The sequence below is a fragment of the Syngnathus leptorhynchus genome, chromosome 18 (genome assembly GCF_054491065.1).
Source record: "Syngnathus leptorhynchus isolate UIUO chromosome 18, UIUO_Slep, whole genome shotgun sequence".
Taxonomy (NCBI): Eukaryota; Metazoa; Chordata; class Actinopteri; order Syngnathiformes; family Syngnathidae; genus Syngnathus; species Syngnathus leptorhynchus.
This window is the reverse complement of record NC_141212.1, coordinates 1,862,417-1,884,978: the sequence shown is the minus strand read 5'-3', so window position 1 is coordinate 1,884,978 and position 22,562 is coordinate 1,862,417. Positions and strand designations below refer to the sequence as shown.

Below are 22,562 nucleotides of genomic sequence, written 5' to 3'. Positions count from 1 at the left end.
ATGACCGCTTGGTCGACAAAATGGAGCTGCTGCCACCTAGCGAGGCTTATGTAGAATTGCAAGTGCATCTATTGACTTCACCAGAGACAAGAAACACAAGGATAAATGTCACAATAATCATTTAATAAGCATACACATTATAATATAAATATAAAACGCTATTTTTTGCTCTTAAAATCTGTGAGACATCATTGTATCTGTGTAGACAGACGAGCATACAAACAAGAGTTTTGCAGTCTACCAAAAAGATCACCATCTTCATCTATCACGAGGATGATACCCCCTAAAACGGACCGACTTATCTGGCGTTTAACAAAAAGGCAGCTTTTTTTTCTTCTTTTCATTTGATTTTCTTTTTTGTAACGCACAGAGAAGAACAAGGACCTCTACACCCCACGCACGTCTACTTCTCATTTGGACACGCTCCCTTGCCCCCAAAACAAAACGCTGGCAATGATGAAAATGGACAAACTAAAACATCAAAACTAGAAGATGACAAATGCAAGTGTTGAGCATTCATTTCATATCCTTGATTTCAAAATACAAAGAGTTGGAGCATTTATTCCATCTTCTTCAAACCGTCTTGAAGACCCTGTAGAGTGAAGCTTATTTTTGTTGTTGTCCAATATACGTTAATCTTCACTCTACAGGGACTTTAAGGCCCACGCACTAGTACATTCTTTATCCCCGATACGAAAACATTTCAGAGTGCGAGTGGAACAACTGTCATACTAGTAACTTTTTTTCCATGACTGACATTTTTTGGACACTTGTAAGACAACTTTGGCATACTAGTTGGACAACCACGTTCCTAGTGAGGCAAAAACGACTAGTGGGCATTTGGGTCCTACGAGAAGAGTCCACGGCCAATCATTACAGCACGTTAAGGTTTTGATTGCAGACTGCTAGTAGGTCAAAAAGTGGCACTAGTAGTGGAGAAAATGTTACCAGCAAGACACAGGCGTGCTACTCGGAAAAAGAACGCACTAGTACATAGACCTCGAGATGAATGACATCATCTTCTCAAGCTGCCAATAATAAACAGAACGGAGCCTTTTATTTTATTTTTTTTAACAATATAGAAAACATACATTTTCTTTCTCTTTTTTTTTTTTGTTGTAGTTTATATCCAGACATTTTGGCTGACATGCTGCTGAATCCTGGTGCGTTTGTTTCTGCAGGTTTGTGTTATGTGTGTGTGTGTGTGTGTGTGTGTGTGTGTGTGTGTGTGTGTGTTGTCATTCAAAAGGAAAAGTACTGAGCGAACCACTCTTGTCGCTGAGCGTCCGGAAGGTCCATGGCGACGTCCTTTGTCTCAGGAGGGCTGCGGGGAAGAAAAGAAAGGTGACATAAGCAATTATAGATAGTTTTACAAACACAACTGGTTCAATATTGTGAATTAGAATGATTCATATTAAAAATCAAACGCTTAAATGTCTCGATGATAACGTAATCACGAAAAAAGATGAAGAAAATATGCAGAATTTTTACTACTGGAGTTCAATATCTAATCAAGCGTCGTCTTGCAGTGCGGTTGTTGTCCGCCAGAGGGCGGTGAAACCTCACTTTAACATCTACATTGTATGACTTGACACAATTTCATCACGCTCATCATTTTGGCAGATTTGACACTTTTCAGCGGGTTTAAAATATGTTATATTTGAGGCTAAAAGTGCATATTTGAGAGAGATATTAAAATGACAAGTCCCTTGAATAATTTAAAAAGAGAAGCGTGGAGCCAGCGATGGGACTAATCCTTTAATTCAGAGTGGATTCATTCATTCTACTGTATGTGACCTCATACTGTCAATCCTAAATGCGTGTGTGCTTTGGAGGAGTAATACTGGATGCATAATCCACCCCACCGAGAATTGACATGATCCAGAGTCTTATTGGTGGCAATAATTTAGCCCCGCCCCCAGAAATTCACGTATTTCTCCAGCCATCCTTTTTTGACCCACATACATTTAACTGTAAGTCATAAAATATTGAGTTGAATGAATGATCAATTATTATTTGACTTCTATGTGGCCCGTCTATTAACATCCTGGAGGAGCAGCGTTAGCATGCAGCAGCAGCAGCAGCACATCCATGCACACTCACACACTTGTTTACTTGCCGTGTGTTTGTGGCCATGCAAATGTGCTCCCAAGTGTGATCATTGATTCCTTTGACAACCAGAAACCTCCTCGCCCGGGTCATCATGGTTTAAAAGCCATCGAAGGTTAATAAAGACGGGGGAACATTCAATGGGTGAAGATGAGGATGAGGACAACAAAAACTGGACGGTAACAGCGATGACCCCAAAAAAAAACCATCAAAGACACACAAACATGCTCCTTTTGCATCCCAAAGCCATTCTTTGATGCCTCCTCACAGCTAAGAGCAAAGCCCGCCCATTTAAAACAACCATCCAATCACGTGGCGGCGACTATTTTCTCCCATTTATCGATTGAAGCGGATCGAAGGAGGGAGCGCCGGCCAATCAGAGTTTCCGAGTTCTGTGATTGGATGATTTTTCCGGAGCGGAGACGCTCTCGCTTTCTCTCTCTCACCTCGTGAACTTCTTGGGTTCTGTGGGAGGGGTCGGCGGCGGGGGAAGAGGTTTGTTGGCGTTCAGCTCGAGGTGATGGAGGAGGAGGGGGGAATGGGGAAGGGGTTCGAGGCGGCCGGGCTGGGCCGGGGGCGGCGGCGGCGGAGGTGGCGGCGGCGGCTGCTGCTGCTGCTGCGGGCCGCCCGCCGGGCCCGAGCCGGCTGCCTCCAGAACCCTGAAACCGGCGGAGCTGCCGAATCTGCTCGCCGCCGCTTTCTCATTCTTTCGCTTTTGCTACACAGAAAGAAAGGGAGGGAGGGAGGAAGGAGGGGACACGGGGGAGAGAAGGGTGGGGTTCAAAGCAAAAATCAAGGCGTAAATAATCCATAAAAGGCAAAATAATGAGGTTGAGAGAAAAGGGAAAATGAGGAAAGGTCCCGACAACGCGCTAACGGGATCGACCGCTCGGTGGGCGTCCCGCATCCAAATGGCTTGGAAAGCAAAGTGAGACGGCCAGGAAGGACGCACGGCACACACACACACACACAAAAACAAACACACACAGAGACTTCAATGATGAGCATGTGGCGGGAAAATGAAACTCCCCTCCCCCCTTCCCAAAAAAAGGAGCCAGAGCATCGTAGGAAAGTGAAATGTTGGCGTTGCATTTGACGGCGTCCACGTCGGCCCTACCTTGATGAGCGGGTTGATGACGCCAACGTTGGGACTGGCGTTGAAGACTTTATTGAAGTTGCTCTCTCGGTTGACCAGCTCCAGCTGGTAGAACTTCTTGTCGTCCTGGAGTGGCGGCAAGGAAAGGGCTCAGCTTTCACACATGGGCTTTACGGACGCGCGCAGGCATCGACCGAGCCGCGTGCTGGCGTCACATGTCAGAGGAAAGGTCATTACGCCCTCTAGCGGCACGACTTGGTATTTTTTTCTGAAGGGGCAGAAGAAGGTGTTTAATTGAAGTCATGGGGGCAATTACTTGGTGCGAGGCATCTATTTGGTATATATATATAATGCACCTTTTTGTCATAGCGCCACCTACTGCTTTGGCATGTATGTGTCATTTTTTTTTTTTTGCGGAGGACCTACCACCAGCTTCTTGACGAGCGATTCCCTCTCGGACACCATATCCTTGAGCTCGGCGATCATCTGCAGATCCTCGGGGCGACTTTCCCTGTTCCTGAATTTATCTTCGGTGCCTTCCAGCCTGAAAGGGAGAGGAAAAAAAAATGCTTCATTGACACGTCCACATTCCCGGGAAGCCGAACGAAAACGTCACACTCCGTACAGAATCTGCAGGGCCGAGATCTTATCCTTGAGGACCTCCTGCGCCTTGTTGAAGTCGGCCAACATGTTGTGCGTGTCTCTGCTGTGGGCGGCGTTCATCTCGGACACGTCACGCTCGTGACGTTTTTGCAGCTCCTGCTCGTGAGCCCTGAGAACAAACGCGCTAGCTTAATGCTAACACACAATGCAAAATGCCATAGGCGGGCTAAGGAACAGCAGCACTCGTCACAGAGTTAATACCCTTCACGCAACAAAGACAATCTAGTCGTACTTCCGGGCATATATTCTTTATCCTCTGTGAAAAACAACAAAAGCAGCTTGTGTATCCAAAACGGTATTATAATGTACTATTTCTTTCTATTAAATTTCAACTTTGATGAACATTGTGGGTGCTCAAATGGTTCCGATCCGGTATGAAACCTAATTATGGTTAGCGAGCTAGCTCCCCCCTGTTGTCATCGCTCCCTGAGGAACGCGACTCATTTCCTCATCTTCCTCACACACAGCATTCATCCGTTTATTTCATTATTTACTATTTTTAGCTCTCCGACCGCCATATTCTCTCTCACACACACACTTGTTATATAATGGATGCATGCTGTGCGCACACACACACACACACACATACACACAAGATGAATGAAGAATTCCCATCACGCTCCAGAAAAGATTGCGGGTGCCTGACACGGCCGGACTACCTGATCTGCTGGTTGGCCTCGCTGCGTATCTTGAGCACCTCCTTGCCTTTGAGCTCCAGCTCTTTGGTAAGGCTGCTGATGTTCTCGTTGAGCGTGTGGATTTGGTGGTCCAGCTGAGCGATGTGCTTCTTCCGTCGCGTCGCCTCCTCCTGCAGCTCGGCCATGCGGCCCAGCAGCTCGCGCTCCTGGAAAAAATAAAACAATATATATAAAATGACATTTTTGAAGAACGGCGCTTTTCAAATGTTTTCCGTGACTTGTCCCGAATGTAATCAAACAACTTCAAGCATGCTAATGAGATGTTGACTCTCCGAGCAGATGTGCTTCCAGATGAGACATCTGCTTGCTCGATCGGAACCACTTTGGCTTTTCTTCCCTTTCCGACCCACAAAACATTAATGAGCTCATTTCCTCACATCTTCTTCCGTCCAACTATTTCCCTGCTCGGCTTTAAAAAAAAACAAAAAAAAAACCCTGAATTATTCATCCAATGAGGACATTAGCCAAGTGAAATGAACTAGCTTTCCCGACTGTGCTGGAAATAGAAATGAAATTTGCTTTCCAATTCATTTGGGATGCCGTGGCATGTCATCCAATGCATGTGTGTGTGTTCTTCATTCAAAGACTTTTAAATAGCGAAGAATGCCCACGCTGCGATGACAGAAAAATGAAACGTGTTATTTAAAAGCTGTGCACTCATTAAATGCCAGCTCGCATGTACGCGGGCGAGCAGACCGAGAGCCCGGAGGCCATTTTAACACATTTAGGCAAAGCGCGTTTGTCCAATTAGCAGTGTGAAAACACACACACACACATTCACAACAAAACGCAAACTTGTCGAAAAGATTGAAACCCGCCACTCGAAATTGCATCGAAGGTACCTGAAGGCAGGTTTTCTCCAGCGTCTTTTCCAGTTCCTTCTTGACGGCCGTCACTTCTTGTTGATGGTTTTGTCGCAGGTGCTCGATGGCCGACGCGTGGATGTGGTTCAGCTCTGACCGAAGAGATGCTATGATGGGAAAAAAAAAAAAAGAATTCAATTGAATATAAAAGTCTTTTTCTAAGCTTGCATCAATGCTAACCTCTGATAGCACATGCAAAGAGTTTCACTTTGGGTATTAGCGTTAAGCTAATGAGCTTTTATGATCAGAAGTGTTTTGAAATGAAAACTTTTGAATTCATATTTGGAGCTAGTTCGTAACACACGCTCAGATTTAATGCCACTGAGTAAACACAAGGACCTGAGAAGAAGCCGAGGCCCGAATAATACAAAGGAGCACGTCGGCGGAGAGACGGATGGCGGTCAGGCGCACGAGCGTGAAGGTTAATGGAGGAACATTCATCAGTGCCGCACTTGGCGCAATCTGGAACTTTCCCTTTGGGTGGCTCACAGCTTTTGTGCTTATTTGATAGGTTTTGGAAAAACTAAGCAGTCATGTTGCACGTGCTTACCCAGCATGGCCTTGCCCTCGTCCTCCAGCTCGAATCGTAGCGTCTGCAGCTCCTGCTCCGACTGCTGCTTGAGGGTCTCCACGCTGTGCCGGTGGGCCTCTCGCAGCGACTGGAGCTCGGCGTGATGGTGCTGACGGAGGCGCTCCTCCAGTTCCTGGAAGAAAAAAAGGACACAAAGTTGGGGAATGGAAATGAAAGAAAGTTACACCCATCCCAAAAAAAAAGCTAAGCACCCACGGCAGTGATTTAAAGTTTCTCACTCAGCACTCTGCCTGCCTGCCGCATTATGATGGGCTTGGGTGGAGGTCCGCTGGTTCTCTCGGCTCCGAATTGATGGCGGCGAGCCAAAGACTTTTATTCATGCGCTCTTTAAAATTCAGACGCGGAAGGAAATTTGCAGAGCCTTCAGCGTGGCCCTTTCATCAGTCCAAATGATCCCCGTCTGAGATGAGCGAGATGGACGATAACAACGTGAGGGCGCCTCCTTAATGGAGTTGCTGTTTTGTTTTTTTCCCGCCTTTTTTATGGCTCCCAAGCGCAACTCACAACACTGCGGATTTTGCACAGCGAGCCTTTTTTTTTTTTTCCAAAGCGCTCACAATTATAAAGCATTTAAAAAGCTACTCGCTGAACACCCGCTTTGCCTTCTGCCACCTTATGCGACAGGCTCTCTATGGCGTTTGGAATGACGTTAGCATTAAGCTAGCGACCTTCGGTGTTGAAAAGTGCGCGATTCCCGCTTGCCGATTAGAAAGCAAGCCGAGCAATTTAGCATCTGTGTTTGTGGAAATGAGAGCGAGAGCGTAGGCGGGAAGAAGAGAGAAGAGCTTTTTATTTATCGCTCCTGTTCTTGAGCTGCGTAATGACGTTTGCATAAAATAATAGATGTAAATATGGATGTGTGACTCACACAGACATTTTCCACTCTGGGAGATGATGAATAAAAGGAATGACGCCTTTTGCCGACCCGAAGCTTTGACATAATTACAGCTGTTGACGCAATGTAGCGTTTTTATTTCCGGGCGCAATTTCATCACGACGGAACAAATGATTTTTTTGTATTCCAACCTTGATGTCTCGTTGGCGGGCGTGCTCGACGTCCTGCAGGGCGCAGCACTGAGCCTCGTGGAGCCGCTGGTGTCTGCGCTGGTGCTCGGTCTGCAGCTCGTCCAGCTGCGTGCGCAGGTGCTCGCGTTCCTGGCTGAACTGCTGCTGAAGCTGCTGCAGCGACGACTGCGACTGCGACAGTTGCATCTCCAGACTTTGCTTCAGCAAGGAGATCTAAAAACAAAGAGGCGCTTTGAAGAAGACATCTTTATTCCAACCAAATATATATCAACATGGGAGTGAGCGTGCGCTTTCCGTTCCCAGTTTGCCATCGAGTTTTTTTTTTCTGGTTTGCTTTCAGAGCAGAAGGGGCCGCACATTGCTAATTCATCAGCACTTGAAAGGCGACTAAGAATAAAAGCTGGATTGTGTCACCACTCGCGCGCTCGGTGTCCCAAATTTGGGGAAAATGTGCCGTGACTAAGACGTGAATAACAAACGGTGGCGAATGGAGGGCTAGCGTTAGCGTCACCCACCTGGAAAAAATGATGCCATTTTATAAGCAATGGATTTTGGAGCAAAAAAACGGCGCAGCAACACATATAGACAGACAATACAAACGATTCGCTTGGCATCTCTCTGTCCTGCGCGTACCTGTTCCAGCAGGTCGTCCACTTTCCTCTGCCAGCTGTCTCGGGAGTTGCTCATCTCTTGCTCTTTGCTTTGAGCCAGCTGGCTCAAGGCGGCCGCTTTGTCCGCCGCGTGCTCCTCGCGCAGCTCCTCGCGCAGCTTCTTGCATTCTTGCCTGCGTGCGCACACACGCTCAATTACAGGCCGCACACAATGGGAGGGGTGGAGAGGGTCTCACCTGAGGGTCTCGGTCCACTTGAGTTCCAGCTCCAAAGCCATCTTGTCCATCTTATGTTTCTCTTCCTCTTTGGTGGTGATGACTTTGGCTTCATGTTGACGCGTTTGGACCTCCAGCTCTCCCTGACACGTACAGACAGACAGCCGCATTTTTCCCCGAGCGAGGTTTGCGAGGCGCGACGGCGGATTTCACCTAACCTGCAAGGCGGTGAGCAGGTTGCTGGTCTCCCTCAGTCGCCCCCTGGTGGCGTCCAGCTCCTCCAGCAGTTTGTCCTGCGCCTGCCTCATGGTGGCTATCTGTCCCTCGGCCGCGCTCGTGTCCCTCTCGCCGCGCTCCACTTCCTCGTGGAGACGCCGCACCTGACGCGCAAGCAAGCCAAGAGCGTAAAGACGCTTTTTTTCCAAAGAAGGTCCAATTTTTGCTCACCTCTTGCTCGGCGGCGTCCAGCTTGGAGCTCATTTCCTCCCTCAGCTGCTCCAGCTGCATTTGCAGGAGGTTCCTCTGTTCCTCCAGCGTGTGGCGCTCTTGCTCAAACTGCTGCTCCAGCTCCTGCCGGCGCATGATTCCGACATACGTGACAAAGTGTCGTGCGGTGGCCACGATGAAGATTACTTTCGCATGGATGTAGGACGCTAAGTAACTTCAAATATTCATCTGCGATGCGGTCGCCATGACGACGGCAAGGTGCGCACTCACAGCCAAGAGTGTGTTTTTGTCCTTCTCCGCTCCGCCGAGCGCGCTCTCCAGCGCGGCCCGATGCTTCTTGGCCACCTCGTCCAGAAGCCGAGCCTGGTTCTCCTTGCTCTGGCCGCTCTCCTCCTCGTAGCGAGCTCGCAGGCCGTTCATGTCCTTCTCGTGAGCCGCCTTCTCCTCGCGTAGCGTCTGCCAACGTAGCGTACACGAGTCAGTCGCCGTATGCCGCGTCACTCGGCCATATTGACAGCGATTACAAATGAGCGGGCGATGATTCAGACGGCGTTTTTTTTTTTTTTTTCTCCGGCTCGCAGACTTTTCAAAGTTGCTTAAACTGACAGAATATTCTCCATCGATCCGGGTCTCCCCGGAAGACGCGGCGGCAAATGTCAGCGCCGGAGGGCCGGCAAAGACCACATGGAGCCGTCGCGGTTGACATTCAGCGAGGGAGGGGGGGGCGCTGCCGGCTCTTCACGCGACCTTTTGCAAAGAGCTGGTTTTTTTTTTCCCCCTCAAGAACTAGCAAATACATTTCTTGACACTCTGTCACCGGCCAAGGTTTTGTCGGCTTTGTGTCGAAAGGTTTGTTTTGATTTGGTTTGCGACGGCACCTTGTGCAGGGACTGCAGTTGTTGCTTGTGCCTTTCGTCCAGCGCTTGGCTCTGGGCGTGGAGCGCCTCGCGTTCCTCCTCCAGCCTCAGCACTTTATCTTTCAGACGGCTGCGCTCGTTGTCCAGGTCTCGCACGGCCGCCTCCTGAGTCATCTGGGTGGCCTGCAGGCTGCTGATCTGACCTGACGGCGATGGGCGTCAACAAAATGGCCGCCCACACTGTTTGGTTCCCCCCCCACCCCCTTACTGGCTTTGAGGAGGATCTCGGTGGCCTGCTGCTGGACTCGATCCCGGGCCGCCTCCAGCTCGCACTCGGCCTCCTTTTGGCGGATCTCCACAATCTCGGAATTCTGCGTCACCTCGTCCAGCTGCTTGCTCAGGTCCTGCGGAAGCGACCGCACCCAAAAAAAAATAAATCACACACGCTAGGTGGAGTGGATTCTTTCTCCTCAGCAAAAACCAAAACGCACCTTGACGGCACTCTCGGAGGCGGCGAGCGAGGCCTGCAGCTTGTGCGAACGCTCGCGGTGTTCGCGCGCCTCCTCGCTGACGCGCGCCAGCTCGGTCCGGAGCTTGCCCAGAGTTTTCTGCAGAGCCGCCTCCTGCGTCTGGAACTCGCGGCGCAGCTCGGCCTCGGTGCGCTTCCACGCTAGAAGGTTGTCGGCCGTCAGCTGCTGCGTTCGCTTCATGGCCTCCAGTTCGCGCTCGTAGAAGGCCTGAGCCTGAAGAAAGACGGTGGTGAAAGATCTGGACGGAGGTCCGGAGCGTGTCCGTTGTGGTGGTTACCTTGCTGAGTTTGGCCTCATACTCATCCACCAGTCTCTTCTTGTCCTGCTTGAGTTCTTCCACTCGCTCTGTCAGAGAATCCACCTGAACCAAACTAAAACGGATCAGCGTCCGAGTTCCCTCCCGTCGGCGATCGGGCTGTTTTTTTACCTCGGCTTTGTGGAGCTGGCCCAGCTTCTCCTGGTCTTTGCTGTAGTTGGCGTTGTGGCTCTGGTGGCTGCGGAGGAGCTCTTGCACCTCCTGCCGGTGTTGACCCTTCAGCTCCTCCAGCGCCGCCTTCTTCTCCTGCTCAAATTGCGCCTGCGCTTGGCCGAAGGTGCGCAGCTTCTCCTCGAACGAGCGCCGCATCTCCTCCACCTCGCGCGACATGGACACCACACGTTGGGTGTGCTAAGGGACAAAGTCAGAGGTCAAAGTTCACGTCGGTCAGCCGGGCCGGCCGAGCAAAACGATACCTGAGCCTCGGTGCACAACTGCAGGTCCTCCACCCTCTGCCGGTAGTTGTCAAACTCGGCCAGCGCCTGCCTCTTCATCCTCTCGTGCAGCTCCATGGACTCCTCCAGGGACTGGATGCGTCTCTTCAGGTCCATCTCGTCGCTGATCTTGCTCTTATACTGAAGTGTGTGTGTGGGGGGGGGGCGTACCTAATGACATCTGCTCCACTTCCTTCCTTTGTTGGGGTTGTGACCCACCTGTAAAATCTTTTCCCTGGTCTCAGAGAGGATCTGCTGCACCTCCTCCTCGTGAGCCTCCTTCAGGGTGGCGATGGCCGCCTCGTGCTCGTCGTTCTTGGTGTTGAGTGCGTAGATCACCTGCATTGCATACAATTGTTGTTTGGGATTTCAATTTTGGCCCAAAATAATAAGGAAAAAATAACTACACACATTCTCGGATACATTTTGTAACGTTTCCAGCGTGGCGATCGCTTTTTAATCCGCTAGCGGCGCGAGCTAATCGGGTAAGCGGACGCGGGTGGGATGTCCCCGCATGGATGCACTCGGGAATGGAGGAGCTCTTCCCGGCGTGGGAGGAGCAAGAAAAAGAAGAAGAGGCAGCCGCCTTAACGCGCCAAGAAAATATCTGCTTGACTTTCTAATTTCATGCCACTGCTACTTTTGCCACACTGATGCAGTTTCATTTGACTTTGAATGATACGACAACTCCCCAAAAATAATGAACGAATACATTTTTGTGTTTCCCAAAAATGATAAAAGTCCATCTGGAACATTTTGGCCCGCTGTCTGCCTGCAGAGACTTGAAATATTTTTAGAGCTGAGTGGGAAGACTGTAATTACCTGCAGCACAGACAGGTAAGGCGGGGGGGGGGGGGGGGGGAGTCAAAGATGGAGGGGGTTAAATACTTACCCTTTCACACACACACACACGTAGACGTCTGCGTTGCTATGGCAACCGGACACAGCCGCCAGTTTAAGGAGGGAAGTGGATCTCAGACTAAGTGAAAGCGAGGCAGGCGTGACAAAAAACACATTTGGGAAGTCCAGCCATTGTTGGCATGTAGCATTGGCCTCCAGCTAAAGGCTTAAATCAGCGTCCAGCCAGTGTTACTCTGATTTTGTTGTATTCTAAAAGCCATATGTTTCATCGGCAGATTGAAGATGGACGCAGCGAGCATATGGCCGCATAGCCACCATGCTTTTTTTTTTTTTCTTTTATTTTCCTTCTTCCGCCTGAGTGGCCGATTTCGCTTCTGCCGCTGCGCTACTGCTGCTATGCAAAATCAGGTCAGATGAGTCACCGGCGGCGTGCTGCTCAAAGCTACAAATCTTTAATCCATCCTGGGCCCGATGGCATGATGTCACCGCCTGCTCGGAGAAAAGATTTTTGGGAAAGGGACACTCCATTAGGTACACTTGGAATAAAACTCTGATTTGATAAGAAGAGGTGGAAAAATGAGCACAGCTTGTGACGGCGCGCGAGCCCGACACTGACTAGCATTAGCGCCGCCGTCAGTTTACACTGACACCGTGTCATCTTGGGCCGCATTTCAGCAGATAAACCGAGGTGGTGACATGATTTTATTTTTTTTTTAATTCTATTTAAATACATTTATTACGATTTCAGCTAAGGGTTAGCATTAGCTGGCCTGGTCCCTGAAGAATTTCCACCATGGGAACCTTTACACCAAAACCTTTGGAGTTTCCCATAATTGGAATATGTGTGAGGCTCAACATATGAGTTTTATATTCAGTCTTGATATTTGTTGTCTTTTGTCTCCCAGCAAGTAAAAGACTTTTGTTTCATGGGGGTATGTTGCTATGGAAACTGTGGCGCTCTTTTGTTGTTGCACATTCGACTTTGATGAAGTCGTTAACGCGCCGCCATGCCAATAAAGCAGATAAGGACTCAAACGATGGCTAATTTGGGATGGAGGAAAAAAGGGAAAAGACTGGCAAGCTAAAATGTCGCATGAACGAGCCACGCTTGAGGCAAAATTCAAATGCTAAGCCAAATGCAGCATTCTTGATGAAACCAATAAGCTAAATATGATATGAATACGCTACATGCTAACTTCAACGCTTAGCACACACAAAATCCAATGACTTCATGTAACGGACAACCGAAAATGACGCTAGGTGCTAAATTCAATTAAAGGCAACGGCAGGAGTGGTTCAATTGCGGCGAGGAGAAGGAACGCTGAGTCATGCTCTGCCACCATTTTGTAGTGACATCCTTCAAGCACACTGACAACATCAATGTCTTCTCTGCCATATTCTGCGCTGACAGACAATTACAGTGCCAGACACGCTCAAGGACTATGATTGGCTGATGACTTTATTTCCAGTCAACCAATAAGATGAAATCCAAGAAATGGACCTTCCTAACAATGAATGACCCATCAGCGTGCACAACTGCAGTATCTTAATGAAATCGGACAAAGAATTGTGACAATGAGTGAAGAGGTTAACGAGATGTGTAGCACGCACACACACACACACACACACACACACACACACACACACACACACACACACACACACACACACACACACACACACACACACACATACACACACCAGCATTAATCTCCTCTGGCTTTTCATTCTCCCAGAATGGCGTTTATAGAGATTAGAAAGCCGGAGCGCTGGGAATGCGGCGAGCACCTAAACACGCCGTCTCTTCTGGACAGCTGTGAAATCATTTCCTACTCTGCGGGAGGCCCGTGAGATAGACTCAAACCCTCCGCCATGGATGGTGTCATAAGCCCAGACCTCCCCCAAGGCGAGGCTGGAAGTTTGGGAATGCCCTTGAAAGACCCGACGAGAGTCAGTAAGCAGAGTCGTAAAACACCGGCCGCTCATTGTTAAGCGTTATACGAGCTAAAAGCGCTCGGAGCGACTTGGATGACTCGCTTGAATTGCAATAAAAAGCGAAGCAATTCAATGTAGCATAGCAAATAGACAAAAGGGCAAATATAATTCATATATAACCATTTTTTTCCTCCAGTATCACAGATTAATAGCATTTGCATTCATTACAACTGGGAAAAGTGATTTGACTTGCAAGCGTGGTCAGAGAAAGACAAAGTTGCACCACTGTACACGACTTTTTCGATTTGGAAATTGATGATTCATCGATTAAAAGGGGCATTTTTTCTGTGGTCGAGACTTTTGGCGTTAAATGTCTAAACGGAGCTACTTTGACAGCGCTCGGTGCCACAAGTAAAGTTGCCTCCTCTGTTTTGCAAAATGTCAACATGCGAGAAAATGTCAGGCCGCCCCGTTGCTGCGACTGATTAGTTGACCGATGAGATTAATGTTGTGGCTAATGACCCCGCATGTGCCTCGCTGATGGATGCAGCATCCCGACAAAACGCTTTCACCTTCAGGCAGCCCACATCCTTTTCTCTCACTCTCTCTCTGGAGGGAGGGAGGGAGCAACAGTATGCAAACACTAAAGTTCCTTCCAGAATTGCTGAATGATAGACTTGCCGCTCTCGGGCGTTCACGCATGCTCCTGTTGCGGCACTTTTGGGCAACATGTCTTCAATTCGGCGTGCATTCAAAATTAATCCAATAATACGCGTTCTCAAATCTGACGTTCTTCCACAGTTGAGCCACAAGCTTAATACTGACGCCATTTTTTTTAGCTATGCATAGTTCAGATATTATTAACGCCGGTGTAATAAGAGGATTTTAAAAGTTCGAAGGAAATAAGAATGATGATTGTAGCTGAGAGGAATCCGCAACGCCGAGAGTGCAAAGATAAAATAGGCGCACTTTGGAAGGGAGTCCGGGCGAGTGGAAAGCAAAAAGGCCTCCCAAACATCTGCGCTTACCTTGGTCAGCTGGGCGATCTTCTTGCTCATCTTCAGGTGCAGGTCTTGGGTATATTCCATGGCCAGACCGGACTGGAAGGAGCTTGTGGTCGTGGATGTGGTCGACGACGACGACGATGAAGAAGAAGGATATTTCCCTTGACCGGCAGGGCAGTAATACTGCTGCCAACCCGACCCAGTCGCCATCTTCACGATGATGCTTCAGATGCTTGATGGAGATATGGGCTTTAATAATTAATAAAAATAAAAAAGACGACTTGTATAAATATATGGAGTTTACACAAAGCTGGCAAAAAACACGACGCAGCAAGCTCTTAAAAAAATATGTCCCATTTTGCTTCGGTGTCGGGACGCGAGCAAAAAAATTAAAATAAAGTGACGAGCCAAATTTACAATCCGGAGATGTCAGCAGCGCGCATCGGGAACGACTCTTCCGCCAGCGGTGCGGGTAGGGCCGGCCGGCCGGCTGGCTTCACCTGCCGCTGACGTGCAGCGGAAGTCGGGCTGCCGTCTGGCTGCCCACCTCCGCGGTCGCTCGCTCGGTCACCTTGGAGCCCAAATGAGGAGCCGTAGATCCGGATTGGTCCCCTCGCCCGGTGCTCCGCAGCTACATGGAGGTGCGTTTGAGTGTGCGCGAGCTCGCGCGTGCGCGTGCACGAGACTGGCTTGTCGGGGAGCGTGTTGGACGGACGGAGGGACGGATGGACGGACGGACGGACGGACGGACGGACGGACGGACGCAGCACCTCGAGCTTCAGCGTCTGCCTCTGGCCGAGCTGTGCTGCTGCGCTCCTGTTGCCATGGATCGCTTCAACAGTCCGTGCTGCATTCACGGGCGGTGGGAGAGCGGAGATGCGTTCACGAGCACTTTTTTTTTTCCAAAACAATTTAATCAGGTCAAATTTAAAAAGCACAAATGATCTCCTCTCATTTTGTGAAGCATTTGTGCTTTAGGACGACCCCAGTAGAAGTCAGATGCATGCTGGGAGATGTTCTCATGTAGCCGTTGGGAATGTTCAAGTTTGAATTCGTTGCTAACGAATAGCATCTGAGGATGCTATTAAGCATGAACAAATTTGTTGAACACATTTAGAATGATAATGCTCGTAGGCATATATTCTTTATCCTCTGCAAAACGACTGAATTTCCTGCAGTGATTGAGTCAAAGTATTTGTGAAATTTGCAATTCTACATTTAAAATCCTAACCTTGTTTGATACTCTTACCTTTTTTTTGGAAGGAGCACATTTAAAACCCTATCCCTCATTTAAGACCATGATTGGAAACCGGAAGCCTGCAAAGTGCAGAACCAGCTCATAAAGTTGAAATAGAAGCAAAGTGGACAGCCTCCGTCAGCTTGCAGTCCTCTGCTGCCCTCTGGTGGAGTAAATGAACTCACGAGCACTTGCTAAATTAAGAGAAAAAAGGGGTTCAGAAAATCAAATCAGGCAGGATGCGAGGATCCACTATTTAATTTTTCATATTTGCAATGTGACTAACTGAATAAAAACCACAAGATATAATATTAAAATCTTCTTTTTATTGTTGATTATACAAGTGTAACAAATATAATTTTTTGAAAAAGTCTGCAGCGCATTAATCTCATTTTGAATCCACAAACCTTAATAAAATGTCCAGCGGCTTTTCGGCCACTACCTGATATTTACAAGAATCTTAGTAATAATAATAATAATATATTTTTTCCCCAAAACAAAATCATAAAACATCTGTTCATAATGAAAATATTGCATCAACACAGCAAAAAAAAGAAAGGAATGATTCTCCGAAAATGTTCACGTCCCAAGATTGTTGTCACAAATTTCAAATATGAACACAATAGAAGTCGCGCGCGCGTCCAATACAATTTTAAACACATCAAATATTTGGGAAAATTCAACGTCAACTGTGTGTCTTCCAAAAATATCCCAAAGTGCACATATGTCTCAATTGGAAACTTTGTTTCATTCACTAGTTCAAGAGTCAAAGGTCATGTCAAATATATTTGACATCTGCTCCCAGTCTTGTCAAATAAACATGCGGCTGCAAAACAAAGCCTTTTGAAAAGGATTTCTTGGGATCTTTATGAAACCTTGTGCGCATTTCACTTTTTGAATTTCACTACTGAATGAACTGAAAATTTTGCTAAAACCGTCATTTTTAGTTGAAATGTCTTTTTACCCAGTATGGTGTAATATGTTCTATATAAATCAATATTAAATTTGAAAAAGTAAAAGTCTAAAATAATTATATATATATATATAAAACAAAAAAGGGTGTGAAACTGAATTCACTTCACATTGGCTGGTACAGTCACACATTGTCATGCTTTCTCATTTTTACCCTCTTCTGTTTTTCTTCCACCCGACTTGATTTGTCTTAGCCATTATTGACGTTCCCTGGAAATGACAAACTTACACAGCGACAATAATAAATTAACACAACAAATCATGACGACCACAAAATAACAAAAAATGACTATCGCAAATGATCGATATGAACGTACTTAAAGTCATCAAAATGTGAACACTGCTCAGGTGATAAAATTGAAAGCTGAAAAACAGTTCTCCAGGTGGTCACGTCATCAGGTTAACCTCGACGACAATGCAATCGGTTTTAAATGGGCTGCTATTGAGCCTTCCCTCCACTAGGTGTCACTGTTGTACAGAAAATACACGCTCTCATCAAGTGGATGAAGCTGTTGTGGTAACCCGATGTGCACACTGAGATGCTTTAATATACAAGCGTGGTTAAGGAACAAATTTAACTTGCATCTCGAGGCCAAACTGACATTCAGCGTTATAAACCAACGGATTAAAAAGTGATAGTTTGTTTAAAAACTTCAGATTTAAAATTTTATCTCTCATCAAATATTTTGGGGGAAAAAAAGATATGGTCTTTCTATATCACGGCCTTTTTTTTGTGGGTCTGGAACATATTCCCTGGCAGCGAAGGCACAAAGATGAAGAGTGACTTTTGAGCGAGGCGGCGCGGCGGGGACACGGCCGGCGACCCGACGAGCATCTGTCAAAGTGACACAACTTACAAGGACGCCACGATGACTGGCCGCGGCTTCAAGTGGCTCTGACAGCCTTTCTCATGCTGCGGCCGGCTGAAGAAAAACATCAAAAACTGAATCGGGCGCTTGGCAGACTTATTGGGCACAAAGCTCACGCTATGCTCGTTCGTCCTAGCCTCACAATGCTACATCGTTGCATGAAGTCATACCTCAAATTACCGGCCTTTTTCTTTTTTTTTTTTTTGCAGTGCCTTCCAATGCTACGACGTTGGTTTGAAACTGAAGAAGTCAAAGCTGTCAAAGATAAAAACGCTGAGACGCCGACCATTGCGTCTTCTTGTAAACACGATCACGGGAAGCGAGTGAAAACTTCCCATCTCCGTCTCTTGAAGGCCAAATTGGTCGTGACGCGGCGGCGGCGGTGACGTCGTCCGTCTCGTCGTTCTCTCGCCGGCGCTTAAGATATCCTGGCCTTTCAACGCTCTTTGAAAAAAGTCGTCGCGGGAAGGCAAGAAAAGAAACAGGACCACTTCTGAGTAAAAAAAAAAAAAAATACCCGAGAGAAGACGAGACTCTGATCCCATGAAATGAAGAGTTAAAAAAAAAAAAAGGTAATTTTCCAGTCGTCGGAAATTCGAACCTTAACGGCCTTGTACAAGGTTCCCCAAAGTTGCTCCTACTCCACCTCGTTGGTCCTCTCCGGTGGCTCCTTTCGGATGACGGGCAGGGCGTGAGCCTCGGTGTTGAAGACCCAGTGCTCCAACGAGACGTGCTCGTCGTCGGAGAAGAGCAAATACAGATACCTGGCGAGCGACAACATTGATTTGAGAGGCGGCCGGCGCAAAGGAGCGCTTGTTTTCTTGGGCGTTCCTACTTGAGCGTCTCGGCCAGGAAGAAGCTCTGCTGCACGTCGTCGTGGTTGGGCGTGGACCCGTAGACGTCCCTGATGCCGCTGTAGCCGCCTTCCACCTTACAGTGCTGCTCCAAGGCCTGCGAGACAGGGGGGGGGGGGGTCAAAGGTCACGAATGGGCCAGTTGAGAATTCAAATAGGAATTTTAGCGATCAGGTTAAAGTGACGAGAATACCATGACGGCCTCCCAGCCCCACTCCCTGTACTTGGGGTCGTGGGTGAACCTCCACATGTACATGTAGGTCTCGATGACTTCGGGCCGCAGGATGAAATACTTTTCGTTTTGGCGCGTGGCGATGGCCTCCACGCCGCCGTCGAAACGGAACGCCTCCGGGCCCAGCTTCAATGCTAATAGAACAAAGAATCGATAAATACAGTCTGGTGATAGGGAGCGCTCGGCGGGCGAGCACCTGTTCTGGTGTAGGACTCGTGACAGGTCCTGGCGATCTCCGCCGCTTGCTCCATCTGGTGGCCCGTCTTATCGTCGGGCGCCCCGTCGGCACCCAGCGCCACCATGCCGCCGGCGAAACAGGTCAGGTGACCCATTTTATGCTCCAGGAGACCCCCCTTCCACTCGGCGATGTACGTCAAGCCGCCGCTGGACTTCCTCATCAGGTTGCTCTCGATGGCCTGCGATCCAATCCAGTACGTGTCAATTTCATTGACAAAGTCCGTCAGCCTCTTAAGCCAGTTTGGTTAAAATTTCCACCAGTCTCAAGAAGCCTCGCCAGAAAAGACACAAGTCGGCCATTTTGGTTTGAAGGAAAGCGACACGAGGTAAAAATTTGAAAGGTGGCCTCTCTTACGATTGCGTGGCTACTGGCCCTTTAAGACCAGCGAAACCTCTGTTGCCTCCCCCCCCCCCCCCCTCGACAAATAAATCACCATTAATCCACGGGATCAAGGGGGATTATGGGTAAAGTATCTCCTCAAAATGATCACGGCGTTCAAGATGTGTGTGTAAATGATTTGACAACATGTGTTTTTCTTCTCACCACTGCGCGGAAGGATGCGGTCCCCCGATAGCCACATAGACGTGTCTAAGCGTGTGTGTGTGTGAATAGACATGACATCTGTGTGTGTGTGTGTGTACATAAAGATATAGTTGTGTCAACAATTCAGTTGTGGTCGGGGCACGTTTGTGATGTGATCAAGCCAAATGTGTGTGTACATTACCTGCAGGGCGTCATAATACATCTTCTTGGCCTCCTCGTCCGTCTTGTCAGACATGAGCCAGGCTTTGAGCAGGTACTCGTAAAAGCTGTCGCCCAGGCCGCCCACCGACACATGATCTGCGAGCCAAACAAACAGATTGAGCCTCCGGGTGGTCGTCACGCTCTTCCTCCCGTTCGTCTTCCTCATCCGTGCCGCCGGTGCGGTGTCAAAGTGACATCGACGTGTGTGTGCGCGTGTGTGTGTAGCGGGAGAAGAGGTGACATGCTAATGATGATGATAAGACTGAATGGAAAAAAAAGAAATAAAAGTGCTTTTTGATTTGTTGTCATCTGTCACAGAAAAAGGAATAAGGACAAGAAACATCAAACATCGTTGCTGTTGCAAAAAAGAAAAAATATTCAAGACCAAGTTTTGATTTTTTTTTTTCCTCCTTCCTCTGATCTGAAAAACAACAACAAAACTAATTGCCAAAAAATGAAGAGAAATCTTAATGTTCTTTATTTTTTATAAAAGTTCTTCCGTTTCAGAGAGCGACAGATGCTCTAAACAGAGCGTGATGGAAATCAGTCGATAAAGCCGCAACGAAAAAGACTCTTTTTTTAAAGGCGTCGCTTGCAGCTGCTACATTGGAGATGACTGCCCCATAAAGATATTTTTTTTTTGGGGGGGGGGGGGGGGAGACACCCCGAGGTCATAAATTATGCACCAAATGCATTTTCACGGCAATTATGTAATGACTTTCTGGAGCCAAATAAGCATTCAAGCTGTTTTTTTTTGGGAGATTGGTGATGTTTGAAAGTTGCCGTCTGAAGTCAGAATGCAAAAACATTCGGATTCGGCTTGTATAAAATGCGTATTGACGGAAAGGATCCGCCACTAGAGGGCAGTAAAATACAGACAAGCTGCCATATCATAGAAGAGACTGAATATATATATTTTTTTGTGCAGACGATAAATATATATATATATACACATCCGAGAGTATTCTGTGCAAACATTATTTGGGTTACAAAAAGCCTCCGAGAGACAAACTTACGTTGACCCCACTGGCCGCTGTTTGGGTTCAGGTAGTTGGGGTACAGTCCCTGAGGTTTATCCAAACGATTCAGAACTTTACGGATGTTCATCACCTATAAACAAAGACCATCGAGAAATGTTTGCATTTTTTGTTAGGCTCTAGAAATAAGATCGGATCGGTACCTTCTGAGCAAATTCCGGGTTTCCCGACAGCTTGCTGAGGTGCATGAACTCCAGATGCAGCGTTCCGTACTCGGCCAGGATGCTGCTGCCGCCCGACGCCCACGGCCAGTTGCGACCGATTCCGCTGCGTAGAGATGCGGAAAAAAAAAAAAATGCAAAGATGTCTATTTGGAGATTTTGACCAATTAGAAAAATCACGAAAAGGTGGAAAATTGCCGCCTTAGCAGCCAGACGGGAGTCGTGTTGAGAACAATGCGAGAAGCGTTTAAGAAGAAGTGGAAGCTAATTAAGAGGCAGCTGTCAAAACATTTCAAGTGTGTAAAAGTGCTCAAGGAAAGACTTTGTTTTACAAAGACCAGATAAAATATTTCTACCTTGGCTGCGGGAGAGTCGAGAGACCAAACAAGCTTGTTATCTCTCTCACACAGTTACTAGGTTCCTTTGACTTTTTTAACGTCTGGTAGCTATAGAAGTTTACGCAAAGAAAACCCCCCCCCCCCCCCCCACAGGCAACTCAACTCTCTCACTTTAAAAAAGGCTTTGAAATGTAATTTTTGGGCTTAAAAGTTCAGCGGCCCGGCCGAAAGGTTTGCATTCGTCAGCGTGTGTCGGCTTCCGGGCAATATGAAATGTGCTAGCTTGGGGGTTTATAAGAGAGGAAAGAAAAAAAAAAAAGCGGTTTAGCTTATTCCCTGTCCTGCCGTTGGTCACGTTGCCACCGTTGGCGAGCATTTTGACGGATCTTTCAAGAGCGAAACCAAGAAACGCGTTCAGTTGGTCTTCCTCCTCGGCCCGCTTGGGGTGAGGAAGAGGGAACGTGGCGATGGAGTCACAGTTAGCCGTTTAATTAGAAACTTTAAATCATGGCAGCCGTCTTGCTGTTCCGAGGGGACAATTCCACACCTTTCTTGGGAATAGCGATCAATGATCCAAAGTGCCCGGGAAAAAGAACAAAAAACACGCACAACTGAAATGTGAACGTACAGTAAAAATAAAAATGTTAATGCAATCAGTTTCTAGCATGTCGTTTAGAAAAAAAGATGCTGAAGTGGGTCAGCCGAGGTTTTGACACGAGCCCACTCGGCCGCGCTAATGGACCCACTAAGGCCTATTAATCAAACGATGAGACCCCGAGAGCTTAGCATTGATTGCTTCGGTCTTTGAGCCGCAGAAGGAGCACATCTGTCAAATAAAATGACTTTTTTTTTTTTTTTTCCCTTAACGCAAGCTATTGAGAGGAAGATGAAGAGCGACAGAAAACTGTCCAACTTCATTACGTTCGTCGACGCCGACTCAAAACGCAAATTAAAGATTCAAACTGGAACAGAAAGGCCTTTTGGCCGAGTTAGCTTTCTGTCGCTACGTCGGGGCAAACTTGGAGCTTGCGGAAGATTCAATTTGTGTGTTGAAATAGAGGCGCTGTGTCTTTCAAGTTGACATCAAAGTGACGCCAGGACAAAAAAAAAAAAAAAGATAGCGGAGCAAAAATATCCAGAACTCGGATTGATTCGTAATAACCGGCGCTGAATCGTTGCCAACAGATGCTAACGCGCTCAAATGTTCTTTGGTCAGGCCGAACGTTAGCGAATGTCAATCGTGTCGATCAGTGGGATTAAGCGGCATTTTTCTCTCGGCCGGTGCCAATCAATGTTCTCGCAGCGGATCTCTTTCAAGCTTAGCGAGAAGAAGCCGCGGCTCCTGCGGATGGGCGAATTAGCATTGAGCGAAGACGCCGTCAATTCTTTTGTTTCTCCTCAAAATGCTTGAAAACAAATCTTCCTGTTCAATTAGCATTCAAATGTTCACCGCTCTCCAGCCTCCACGCCGCGCTCGCTAGCTCGGCCGTGTAAATACACGGAGGAACTTTATTTGTATCAGCCCGTTTAGTCCCACGCCGACAAAGATTTTAATTAGCGTCTGATAAACCGCGCCGCCGTCCGCCGTTTACTCTCGGGGGCCGGTGGGGTTGAAAAGAGACA

General features: G+C 47.8%; 2 protein-coding genes across 8 annotated transcripts in view; both read right to left on the bottom strand.

Annotated features, from left to right (window-relative positions):
- Nucleotides 1-162: 162 nt before the first annotated feature.
- Nucleotides 163-14,743, bottom strand: fam184ab (family with sequence similarity 184 member Ab). Of its 4 annotated transcripts, XM_085937539.1 has the most exons (23): nucleotides 14,675-14,743; nucleotides 14,282-14,506; nucleotides 10,677-10,796; nucleotides 10,440-10,598; nucleotides 10,135-10,374; nucleotides 9,985-10,068; nucleotides 9,669-9,920; nucleotides 9,446-9,581; nucleotides 9,199-9,380; nucleotides 8,591-8,776; nucleotides 8,321-8,443; nucleotides 8,092-8,253; nucleotides 7,895-8,016; nucleotides 7,681-7,831; nucleotides 7,048-7,260; nucleotides 5,980-6,133; nucleotides 5,409-5,536; nucleotides 4,528-4,712; nucleotides 3,831-3,977; nucleotides 3,632-3,749; nucleotides 3,227-3,331; nucleotides 2,556-2,827; nucleotides 163-1,324 (listed from the first exon to the last, which is right to left on the bottom strand). In XM_085937539.1, the coding sequence occupies exons 2-23, from the start codon at nucleotides 14,465-14,467 to the stop codon at nucleotides 1,243-1,245; spliced, it is 3,507 nt and encodes a 1,168-aa protein (XP_085793665.1). In that variant the 5' UTR covers nucleotides 14,468-14,506; nucleotides 14,675-14,743; the 3' UTR covers nucleotides 163-1,242. The 4 variants fall into 4 exon arrangements, 3 of the variants coding, with proteins under 3 accessions (XP_085793665.1, XP_085793664.1, XP_085793666.1); XM_085937538.1 differs by having other exon boundaries at nucleotides 14,282-14,675; XM_085937540.1 differs by lacking the exon at nucleotides 2,556-2,827 and having other exon boundaries at nucleotides 14,282-14,675.
- Nucleotides 14,744-15,671: 928 nt separating this feature from the next.
- The window catches only part of man1a1 (mannosidase, alpha, class 1A, member 1), a 29,264-nt gene continuing 22,373 nt past the window's right edge, over nucleotides 15,672-22,562 (bottom strand). The window contains exons 6-13 of one of the 4 annotated variants that reach the window (XM_085937188.1): nucleotides 20,584-20,707; nucleotides 20,420-20,513; nucleotides 19,384-19,499; nucleotides 18,618-18,837; nucleotides 18,383-18,555; nucleotides 18,171-18,286; nucleotides 17,937-18,099; nucleotides 15,672-15,688 (exon numbers count right to left, since the gene is read on the bottom strand). In XM_085937188.1, coding sequence (XP_085793314.1) covers nucleotides 17,973-18,099; nucleotides 18,171-18,286; nucleotides 18,383-18,555; nucleotides 18,618-18,837; nucleotides 19,384-19,499; nucleotides 20,420-20,513; nucleotides 20,584-20,707 — 970 coding nt within the window. In that variant the 3' untranslated portion in view covers nucleotides 15,672-15,688; nucleotides 17,937-17,972. Of the gene's footprint in view, nucleotides 15,689-15,800; nucleotides 18,100-18,170; nucleotides 18,287-18,382; nucleotides 18,556-18,617; nucleotides 18,838-19,383; nucleotides 19,500-20,419; nucleotides 20,514-20,583; nucleotides 20,708-22,562 lie in introns of those variants that run through there. The other 3 variants (XM_085937186.1, XM_085937187.1, XM_085937185.1) reach the window with 3 other exon arrangements.